At 62.3% G+C, this 11,370-nt stretch overlaps 1 protein-coding gene across 1 annotated transcript in view; it reads right to left on the bottom strand.

Moving 5' to 3' along the window:
• Positions 1–5,930: 5,930 nt before the first annotated feature.
• SEMA7A (semaphorin 7A (John Milton Hagen blood group)) overlaps positions 5,931–11,370 on the bottom strand; it is a 28,712-nt gene continuing 23,272 nt past the window's right edge. Inside the window, exon 14 of the mRNA XM_040076876.2 lies at positions 5,931–7,454. Within this exon, the coding sequence (XP_039932810.1) occupies positions 7,108–7,454 (347 nt within the window). The 3' untranslated portion in view covers positions 5,931–7,107. The remainder of the gene's footprint in view (positions 7,455–11,370) is intronic.

The following is an 11,370-nucleotide window of genomic DNA, read 5'->3' as shown; positions in this document are numbered from 1 at the left end:
CGCTCTCGTAGACGCCCAGCTTCTCCCTGCGCGGGGAACCCCAAAATCACCCAGCCGCCACCTCGGGGTGCCCCGGGACCGGGCTGTGGGGACAGAACCCCGCTCCCTTCCCGCTGGCATCGGGGGACATCGGGGGAGGGCGGGACCCCGAAATCCCGGCATCCCAAAATCCTGCATCCCCCTCGGGCTCTGCCCCACGACCCACAGCCCCTGTCCCCTCCCAGGGCGGAACGTCTGTCCCCTCCCGCCCCTCACTCCCTGTCCCCTCCCAGGGCTCAGCCCCTGTCCTCTCCCGCCCCACAGCCCCTGTCCTCTCCCGCCCCACTGTCCCTGTCCCCTCCCAGGGCCCAGCCCCTGTCCCCTCCCGTGCCGAGCTCGCTGTCCCCTCCCAGGGCCCAGCCCCTGTCCCCTCCCGTGCCGAGCTCGCTGTCCCCTCCCGGGGCACGGGCCCGGTGCCCTCGCACCCCCGGTCCCTGTCCCCTCCCCTCTTGTCCCTCACGGTGTCCCCAGGCCACGCCAGGCTCCTGCAGCGGCACAGCCCCCACCCCTGTCCCCCCCCAGCACGGGCTGGAGCGGGGCTGGCATGGGGACAGGGCTGGGGACACAGAGAGGGGACAGGGCTGGGGACATGGGAGGGGACAGGGCTGGGGACAGGGCAGGGGACAGGGCTGGGGACAGGGCTGGGGACAGGGCAGGGGACAGGGCTGGGGACAGGGCTGGGGACAGGGCAGGGGACATGGGAGGGGACAGGGCTGGGGACAGGGCTGGGGACATGGAAGGGGACAGGGCAGGGGACAGGGCTGGGGACACAGGGAGGGGACACAGGGAGGGGACACGAGAAGGGTCAGGGGAGGGGACAGGGCTGGGGACAGGGCAGGGGACAGGGCTGGAGACAGAGGGAGGGGACACAGGGAAGGGACAGGGATGGGAACAGGGCTTAGGACAGGGTTGGGGAGACAAGGGGACAGGGCAGGGGACACAGGCAGGGGACACCAGAGGGGACACGGGGACTAGACACGGGCAGGGGACACAGACAAGGGGCCGCGGCCGCCTCACCTGTAGATGGGCCCGAACTGGCGGAACTTGCGGGCCATGATGAGGTGCAGGTTGGTGAGGCCGCCCTCCTGCCAGAAGCGGTACAGGTTGAGCCAGCCCGCTCGCCACTCGCCCGGCACCTGGTCGAAGGGCCGGGGAGCCGAGGGCACGGCCGAGGGGACAGCGGCGGCAGCCCCGCCGAGCCGGCGGCAGAGCGCGGCGGCGGCGCGGGGACATCCCCGCAGGGCTCCGGGCTCGGTGGCCAGGCGGGCGAGCATGGAGAGCGTGGCCCGGAGGGAGGCCCGGGGCGGCCTCGCTCTTATCCCCGGCCCCAGGAGATGCCCCCGCCCGCCCCCACGGGGACGGCCCCCCCCCCGGCACCGCCACCCGCGACAGGTGACACGGCGGCCTTGGCAGAGAGGCGCGATCTGCCCCAAAAATGACAACAACGCGCGGGCCGGGTCACCCCGGCCGGGGACAGCCTTGGGGGCTCGCAGCCAGGGTCACCCCGCCGGGGACGGCCTTGGGGGCCCGGTGCCACCGTGGGGGGGCCTCAGGCGGCGCCTCCGCAGCGGGGGCCGGGCCGGCATTGCCGGGCTCCGTCCCGAACCCCAGGAAAGGATTTGGGGTGTCCCCGGCCACGCCGCGGCCCCCGAGGGTGGTGGCAGGCAGGGTCCCTTGTCCCCGGGCGCGACAGCTGCCGCTGGCACCGGGCAGCGACGGGGGCGGGGGACAGTGGGGAGGGGGACGCGGGGGTCCTCGGGGGTGTCTCTCTTTGGGGTGTCTCTCTCTCCTTGGGGTGTCCGCGGGACAGGGATGAGCCGGGAGCGCCGAGCGGGGCTGGCGGCGGCTGCGACATCGGCGACGGGCACCGGGGGGCGCGCCCGGCCCGTCAGTGCCACCGCACGGCGACAGCAGCCGCTTGTCCCCTCCCGCCCCGGAGCGCGGAGCCTGTCCCCTGCCAGGAGCCTGTCCCCTCCTGCCCCTGCTGTCCCTGTCCCCTCCTGTCCCCTCCCAGGGCACGGGGGCTGTCCCCTGCTGTCCCTGTCCCCTCCCAGGGCACGGGGGCTGTCCCCTGCTGTCCCTGTCCCCTCCCAGGGCGCAGGATCTGTCCCCTCCTGTCGCTGTCCCCTCCTGTCCCAGCAACAAAGCCGCGCTGGGGACATTGGTGGCACAGTGCCACCCCCTGCTTGTCCCCTGCGCTGTCACCGTCCTGAGCGCGACCCGCTGCCTCCCCTCCAGCCACGGACACGGGGTCAGGGGACACGGGGGGACACGGGGGGACACGGGGGGACGCAGGGGGACACACAGCTCCGTGCTGAGCCATTGTCCCCACCCCCGACGTCACAGCCCCATCCCCGTGTCCCCCCCGCGCCCCCTTCACCCCACCACCCCCGGGGTGTCACACGGGGTCCCGCCCTTGTCCCCGGTTGTCGCCACCCCCAGAGCACGAGGGAGAGGCGACAGCTGTGTCCCCTCTCCCGGCGGCCTCTCTGGGGGCACGGGAAGCGCTGGGAAGTGCCGGGACCCCACAGCGTCACTTTGTCGCCGGGCGCGGTGGCAAAAGCGCGGGGACGAGCGGAAGGGACCCGCGTCACCGCTGCCGCGTGGCCTTGTCCCAGTGCCACCCACGCGGGTCCCCGCGGGGGAGGTGACACCGCGGGCGCTTTCGCTTTCCGTCCGCGGGGTCTCGTCGCCCCCGGAGCGAGCGGGTGACACCGCGGCCGCCCCTCCCCTGGAAACCGCCCGGGGCTGAGGGCCGGGATTTAGGGCCGGGAATGGGGTTTATGGGAACAGCTCATCCCTGTGGGATCTCTGTCCCCGGAGCCCGCGGGACGGGGCTGGAGGTGGGAACGATTGGAGGGGACAATCGGGGGACATCGTCACGGCCCTGGCCAGCCCGGATCCGCCCGGGAAAAGGGGCTGGAGCTGCTGCTTCGCTTCCTGACCCTAAAACTCGGCCTGCCTGCATGGAGACCTCCCGGCCCTATAGGAGGAACTCCTCCGCCCCATAGAAAACCCTATAAGGAGCCTCCTGCCCCATAGAGACCTCCCTGCCCCAGAGACCCCTATAGGAACCTCTGGAGGGAGCGCCCTGCCCTACAGAAAGCCCTATAGGGACCTCTCTGCCCCATAGGACCCCAGTGCCCCATAGAGACGCCCCTGTCCCTCTGCCCCCCAAAATCCCTACGGAGGATCCACAGAGGCTCCGCCCCACTCAGCTCCCCGCCGCTCGCGTCCATCCCTGCGGGATCTGACGGATTTCCCACCGATTTCTCCTCTTCCCCGCGGGGATTCCACCCGCTCTCCGCGAGTGGATCCGTTCCCGGCACGCCGGGAAAATCCCAGCCGTGAAATCCCACGCAGGAACCCCCCGGTGATTCAAACCGGGGCCGGGGGGGCAGCGGGGGAAACTCATTTTCGTGCCGACGGTGTCGAAAACGAGAGCGCGTCTGCGTTTGTGTGTTCCATCCGGGAGGGTTTTCCCCGGGACGGGAGGAGGGGATCACCTGGCGCAGGAATTCCCTCAGGAATTTGGGATGCAGAGGGCGGATCCGGGATCGGCTCTGCTGTGAAGCTGGGACCTCGGTTTTTAATTCCCCTCCCTGGTTAAATTGAACCTCCTTTCGCTCGTTTTATTGCCGGAGTTAAAACCTGCCGGGGTTTTTTGGGAAGTTTTGGGGTATTCCCGCCGCGTGGGATGCGCTCTCCAGCCAGGATCGCCCCTCGGGGGTCTGGGAGTGCTGGAAAGGGGAGAGCATGGTGAGGAGGAGGAGGAGGTGGAGGAGGAAGAAGCCCTCGAGGGATTATCCCGAGTTTAACTTCCCCGGTTTCTGCCGGCCCTCCTGATCTCCCCTAAAGCGCTGCGGTTCCCGCTCGGATCCCTCTCCCCGCTCCTCAGATCCCTCTCCTGCTCCTCAGATCCCTCTCCTGCTCCTCGGATCCCTCTCCCTGCTCCTCGGATCCCTTTCCCTGCTCCTCGGATCCCTCTCCCCGCTCCTCGGATCCCTCTCCCTGCTCCTGGGATCCCTCTCCCTGCTCCTCAGATCCCTCTCCCCGCTCCTCAGATCCCTCTCCTGCTCCTCGGATCCCTCTCCTGCTCCTCAGATCCCTCTCCCTGCTCCTCGGATCCCTCTCCTGCTCCTCGGATCCATCTCCCTGCTCCACAGATCCATCTCTCTGCTCCTCAGATCCCTCTCCTGCTCCACAGATCCATCTCTCTGCTCCACAGATCCCTCTCCCGCTCCTCAGATCCCTCTCCTGCTCCTCGGATCCCTCTCCCTGCTCCTCGGATCCCTCTCCCTGCTCCTCGGATCCCTCTCCCGCTCCTCGGATCCCTCTCCCTGCTCCTCGGATCCCTCTCCCTGCTCCGCCCGCCCCTTGTCCCACCCGGGTCACCCAGCGCCAGCCTGGAACCGGGGAAAGCACAGCGACAGACAGACAGACACCGGGATAAATCCCGGGAAAAACGGCAGCCGAAAATCCCGAAAAATAAAGTTGGGGAAAAAATCCCCGGCTGGAAAAAGCGGCTGGATGAGGGGAGAGGGCAGCCGGGGTTTCAGGCACCGGATCCCGACTCCTGGAATCCCTGGGAGGAGCCCATCAATGGATTTAATGGAAAGGCGGGGCCGGGATGCTCCCTCCATCCCTGGAATCCCGGCTCTGGTGAATCCAGGGGGATCCCGATCCCAGAAGGAGCTTCTGGGATGGATCCGCACCCCCATCCCAGCGGGAAGATTCCCAAGGGGCCGCTCTGGGGTCTCCCAGTAGCTGCGGCATCTCATCCACGGGGATACAGGACGGTCCCGCATGGAAAATCCTCCTCCTGGAGCAGCTCCCGGGCTGGAATAGCCGGTAAAATAAAATAAAATAAAACAAAATAAAATAAAATAAAATAAAATAAAATAAAATATAAAATAAATCAAGAGCTTTTAGTGGCTTCTGTTTGAGGAGTGCGGCCGCTCGGCTTGTGCCGGAAAAAGCCTGGAAAAGCTGTTGGAATACCTGAGCTTCCCGGGAGAGCTCAGATCCCAGAATAACCCCTGGCACGATGAGGTCACAGCCCCGAGGCCGTAACAAATCCCGGTTTCTGGCTCACTGGATTTCAGGAAGCAGCCGGCGGGAGCGTGTCCCGGAATAAAAAGCCCCCGCGGGGTTTCGCTGCTCTTCTCGGGGAATTCTGCCAAAAGCCGCGCGGTTTGTCCCGGCCGCTCCCTGCCGCGGCCAGGGGGACGCTGTGAGTGTCCCCCGTGTCCCTGTCACCCGGGGACCCCCGGTTTGTCACGGCCGCGCTCCGTCCCGCCGGCTCCCGGCCGGGTGTTTGGGCAAGGAAAGGGATTTTGGGGCGGCCAAAGCGGAATTCTGCTCCCGTTCCAGGGCTGAGCATCTCCTCCCTGTGCTGCTCCCGAGGCTCATTCCCGGCGTTTCAGGCCGGGATTTTTGGAGCTTTGGGGTTCCAGCGCCGGCACGGGTGGAGCCGGGAATGGGGACAGCTCGGAGCTCGTGAGCAGCGCCCAAAATTCCTCTCCGGGCGCCGGGCTCCTCCGCGCTCCCATCCCCCGGGGCTGCCAAAATTCCCACTCTGGAATCGCCCGCTCCCGGCTCCTGCCTCCTCCCTTCCCGCAAGCTGCCGCACGCCGCCGGCTCCAGCGGGAATTCCGTGCTTTTCCCAAAATTCTGGAGCACCCCAGGCTGGAGCCGGTTCCACATCACGGAATTCCCACCCCTCCCTTTCCAGGGCTGCTGCTGACACCCTTCCTTCGGTTTTCCAGCGGGAATTTGCTGCTGGAAGGCGCCGGCCTGAAGCAGGAGCAGCAAACCCAGGGCGAGGGCAGATCCCGGCCCCATCATTCCCAGGGTGAGAACCACGGCGCTTTCCCGGATTTTTTTTCCACTCTTTATTCCAACCATCCGCTTTGGTTACAGGTCTGAAAGGGCTGGGGGATATTTTATTTTTTTTTTATTTTTTTTTTAAATTTTTTTTTGGTAGCTGTTGTGGCGTTGTTTTTGCTTTTGCTTTTGAACTTTCCTCTCCTGTAATCCGCCCCCGCCTGCCGTAATATTATAAAATCCCACGGGACAGTAATGAGCAGAGGAGATAATAAATATCTGTTAGTCCACAAAGTTAAAGTGCTTTGAGAAGGGGTGTAAGAAGCTCTGTCCTAGGCTGGGGATGGGGAACATCTCGGCGACGTAGTGCAGTAGGAAGCTCTGGCCCGCTGTCCCCGGAGCGTGGACCTGACCCCTGGGTGTCCCCCGGGTGTCCCCTGGGTGTCCCCGCCCGGGGCCGGGCCCTTCCGGGCTGGGCAATGCTTGGACAAGGAGCGGGACCCTCCCCTGGCAGGGAGAAAATCCCGATTTTCACAGTTTAGTCTCGCTCCGACACCTCCGAGAGCGCGGGGGAAGCGAAGCCCGGGCCGGCCCCGTGCCCGCCGCGGGGCACAGGGACAGAGCCGGGGACAGGCGCAGCCCCCCCGCCGCCCTGAGATCCGCGGATGCTTTCCCTGAGGACACCCGGCGCGGCCGCGCTGCCCCGCAGAGGATTTGTGCGTCTCCAGCGTCCGCCCAGCGCCGCCCGCCGCGCCCCGGGCTCTGCTCCCACCTTCCCCTCCCGGCCCCGCACCCCGAATTCCAGTCGCCCCCCGAGGCTTTTCCATGCAAATTCCCGACGCGGCGCCGATTCCCGACCTCCCTCCCACACCAAAGCCGGCTGCAAACAAACAAACAAAAAAAACCCAGCAACGAACCGAGCCCCTCTCAAACCTCCGAGCCCTCCGGAGCAGGAGGGGACTCGCCAGCGACGCCGGGGCCGTCCCGGCCGCCGCCAACCCCAAACCCTCGGGAGGCAGCGGCCGCCGCGGGGATCCCGGAGTCCGGAGGCCGGCTCCTCCTCCTCCTCCCCTCCTCCTCCTCATCTTCATCACATGCAAGGAGTGGCCGCGCCCTGAGGGTCAGTGCATGCATGGCTGGCCACCGCCTGTCCCACCCTCCCGCCGGGGCTCATCCAGCGAGGCCGGCGGCGAGGAAGGCGAGCGGCCCGACGCGTCCGGGGAGCCGCGGAAAGCCGCGGCCTCAGTGGAAGAGCTGGGCCAGGGCCAGCGCCAGCAGCAGGGGCAGCCAGGAGGGCGGCGTGGCCGCGGCGCGGCCGTGCTGCCACTGGAAGCGCAGGCGGTCCAGCAGGCGCTCCTTGACCAGCGCCTGGCGGAAGCCGTCCTCCTCGGACACGCAGACGTAGTGTCCGTAGTGCTCCCGCCGCACGCTGGGGATGAAGTGGAAGCAGTCGCGCTGCGGGTGCGAGGTGTTGCAGCTCTTGATGAGGACGTCCTCGTGGTACCAGTTGTAGGTGGCGTAGTGGGACTCGATGGAGCAGTTGAGGTAATAGCGGGAGAAGGGCATCACCGAGATGTTGCGGAAGTCGCCTGCGGGGACACGGGGGGGTGAGGCTGCGTTAGTTCAGTGCGAGAGGAATGAGATTCGTCTTTACAAACAAGCCCTGGGTCTGCTGGTAGATAAAACCAGCACTGAGAGACGAGAGAAACGACGGGAAGGATTCTACTGATTGATGGATGGAAAAGAAGATACTTGCCTTTACAAACAAACCATAGGTTTGCTTGTAAATGAAACTGAATAGTGAAAGATGAAAGCAACAATGGGGAAAACCCCATAAATCCCAAAAAATTAAAAATTAGCGGGGGTTATACATTAAAAGGGGAATCTGAGGCATTTCGGGAGGTCTGTACCTCTCAAGCACCTCAGCCAATGGGGAAAGAGAGAGGGAAATGCGGCCGGGAAATTGGGATAAAAAGGAGGCTGAGTCCTCCAAAAAACTGAGAGACCCCCGGGGAAATGCCCCATGGCCTCTCCCTTTATTGGAATACAGTAAAAGGACTCCTCTGTCTCCTTTTTGGACATAAACCTCTGCTGTTCGTGGATTAATTTTCCTAGCAAAGGCAGCCCGGCTTTTAGCGGGGTGCAGGAAGCCACAGAGGCGGCTCTGGGGAGAGGAGCTCCTCGGAACTTCTGCTCTGTCCAGCACAGCCGATCCCGAAAGGATTGGCCGAATCCCCTGTCTCTGTGTGGCCTGATTAGAGAAGTCAGCAACGCCTCTGTGGTGACAGGTTTAACGTGGAGCCCCCCGAGCCTGCCAGGGCCTCGCCCTGGAAGGATCCACCACTGGCCCCGAGAGCGCCTCGTAGCTCAGGGGCAGCGAAAGGTCCTCCCCAGGGCGCTCTGCAGCGCTCTAATCCACCGCAGTTCTGCTTTTCCCGTTGGGAACTGCACTGAGCCCTCCACATTCCGCTCCTGGACTGCGCTGTCCGCAGCACGGACAGACAGCGGGACAGAGGTCTCATCTGCTTTTAGTTAGTTTGGCTAGACGAGGCGGAGAAACTCCCTGGACTGGTTTATTTTTTCCTTTTTCTTAGGACTGTTTAAAGCTGCTCTGGACTGAAAACCCAGAAGTGCACCGGGAGCTCACACCTGCAGCGTTTCCCAGTGTCCAAGGGACTGATAAGAGATGGAGCTGAGCTACAGCTCACAGCAAGGACTGTCTCAAATTTGCCGTCTCTCTTCAGAGTGGCGAGAGGCTTCATTGTTTCATATTATCCATTTTTTTATGCTTGTAGGCACTTTTTTGTTAAATAAATACCTTTTTCCACTTTTCTCCGAGGAGGTTTTTTTTCCCACACCAATTAAAGAAGAGGCCGTTGGGGTTTGCTTCCCACAGGGACCCCATTCGGAGGTTTCCCCCCGAATTTGCCCTAAACCAGGACACCCTAAAAGCTTCGGCGTGAATCTACAAAATAAACCTCGCCGGAGTTCCGCGGAGGAGCCCCTCCCTGCCTTTCTCGGCTGCCTGTCTGCGGTGTGAGCGGGCCGAGCGCCCGCCTGTGCGCCCGCCCGGCGGCCTCTCCACGGGAGACGCGTCCCGGGGAGAGCGAGCTCCAGGCACCACCCATCTTCACACGGATGCACCTCAGGAAGGAGGAAAAGGGCCGTCTTGGGTTATATAACGTAAAAATGTGTATTCCATTTCATCTGCTGAAAGCTGTTTTGGGGAGATGTTTTATCCTTCTCTTGCCCCTCCAGGGGGGAGGGGGCGGATGCCTTCTGACAATGGCCCAGCCATTAAACCCAGCCGGGGCAGTGTTCCTTATCTCTGTCACCACCCCTCCATCCTCCAGGGGACATCTTCTGATAATGGGCCATTGAGGCACACCACATGGCTGATAAAATTCCATCATCCCATTGGGAGATGCTCCACCCAGTGGGGAGGAGCCAGCTGTTCCCAGCTAGATAAAAACTGGGACTGAAGGACACAAGGGATCCGGTTTGTTTCCACTGGATTCCCGGAGGAAGACCGGACCCATCTCGTCACCACTGGACTTTCTACAGGACCATCTCCACTCCACAGAACCACATCTGTTACTCCAGGAGGGTTTATCTGGACTGCTTCCAACACCCCGACCACCAGGGTGCCAGGCCATATCCCTGACCCTGTCAGGGCTTTTCCAGGATTTTTGTTTGCTTCCTTGCTTGTTTTGTTGTACTACTACATTTGTATTTTTTTTTTAATATTCCTAGTAAAGAACTGTTTCTCCTGTTCCCGTATCTTTTCCTGAGAGCCCCTAATTGCAAAATTATAATAATTTGGAGGGAAGGGGGTTTACATCCTCCATTCCAAGGGAGGCTCTGGCTTTCCCTGGCAGACACCTGTCTTTCAAAGCCTCTTTTTCTCTCTCCCTGGGCGGCTGGGGAGGGCGGCTGCCGGGCCCCATCCCGTGACGGCCGCTGGGCTTTTTCCTGGTGTGGCCGGGCCGGGCGGTGCCACGCGGCCGCTGCCACCTCGGCGCAGCTCGCGATGAGCTTCATTCGCCGAGTCGCCTCCTCCCTCTTTTTTTTTTTAGCTTTTAGGTGTCCTCATTGACCCTAATCATTCGGATATGGCGTGGTTTATAACTCCCTCCAGCTGCTTGCCGACCCAATCTATCACCAAACGCCTTTCAGGCAGGCGCGCAGCGAGCGGGAGGGCAGAAGCGGCGGCTGCACCTTCTCCTGGCGGAGCTGGCGGCCAGCAGCCAGGGGCACGGCGAAAAACTCCGCGATGCACCCAACAGGATCGACCCTTGGGCACCACGGAGCTCTGTAAGAACCTCTCAGCTGATGGAACCTGAGAGCAAACGGGCCTACGGACACCGATCCTCTCCCGAGTCGGAGAAAAGGAAAAGGTGAACGCTGCACCCCTGGAAAGTTAGGTTTTAGGGTTTTAGTGAATAGGGATGTACGTAAAGCAAGATGGAGGGTTCAGGGTGTTGGCTAAGGGGTTTTTTGGCTAAGTTGCTCTTCTTTCCCCTCCTTCTTCCTGGGTTTGGGTGTTGGTTTGTAACTGGGTGAAAAAGTCCACATTGCAGACCCTGGGTGTTTGGTTATTGGGCTAAAAGTAAAAATAATCTAGGTGTCATCTCGTTATTGGACAAACTGTGCTTAAAAGACCTTGGGAAGAGAGACAGAGCCATTTTCCTCCTCGTTAGCTGGAGCTCACAGCCTGTGAGACCGAGCTATAGGTAACAATTAATAAACAACCGAGTCCAAACATGAACACTGAGATTCCCCTGCGAGCCGTGGTGCTGAGGAGCTGGGGCCGGGGGAGAGGCCGGAGCAGAGAGACAGGGAGCCCTTGCTCCCAGAGACACAGGAAGAGGAGCCTGGCTTGCATCCTGGGACAGCTCCGCCCTAAGAGCCGCACCCCGTGAACCAGTTTGGTTCACAAAAAGCAGATGTGGGAGTACTGAAAGCCACGGGAGGGACGGGCGTTGCAGCAGGTCGGGCAGGAATGCTGCTCCCGGGAATGAGACCCACGCAGGGGAAGTTGACAGGGAGCTGTGTCCCGTGGGAAGGGCCCCGTGGCACAGCCAAAGAGACTCTTCTCCCTACGGGCTGGGGGAGGATGTTTCCAAGTGACAAACCGACCAAACTCCCCGTGTTTTGTCTCCCCGCGCTGTCATTGGGGCCTGGGGGGAAAGGTGTTCTAAAGGTGTTATTTTATTCTCTTTTAATTCTGTCCATGAATTTTCTTTTATACCTGTGAAAGTTTTCAGCCTGTGTATCCCTTGGAGAGTTTTCTCCTGATCCTCATCTCACCCCATGAACCTTTTCGTTTCTTTTTCTTTCCCCCTCCTCTGCTCCACTACAGCAGAGGAGAATGAGTGAATGTTTTTTCGTGGCTGCACTGGCGCTTAGCCGGTGTCAGACCCACAGCGGATATCCAGGGGCCATGGATTGGGGTGGGATCGTGGCTGTGCCAGGAGGGGTGCAACTGGAGGAGCTCTAAGGTCC

The sequence above is a fragment of the Hirundo rustica genome, chromosome 13 (assembly GCF_015227805.2).
Source record: "Hirundo rustica isolate bHirRus1 chromosome 13, bHirRus1.pri.v3, whole genome shotgun sequence".
Taxonomy (NCBI): domain Eukaryota; kingdom Metazoa; phylum Chordata; class Aves; order Passeriformes; family Hirundinidae; genus Hirundo; species Hirundo rustica.
Note: the sequence above shows the minus strand (reverse complement) of the source record. Positions and strands in the feature narration are given on the sequence as shown.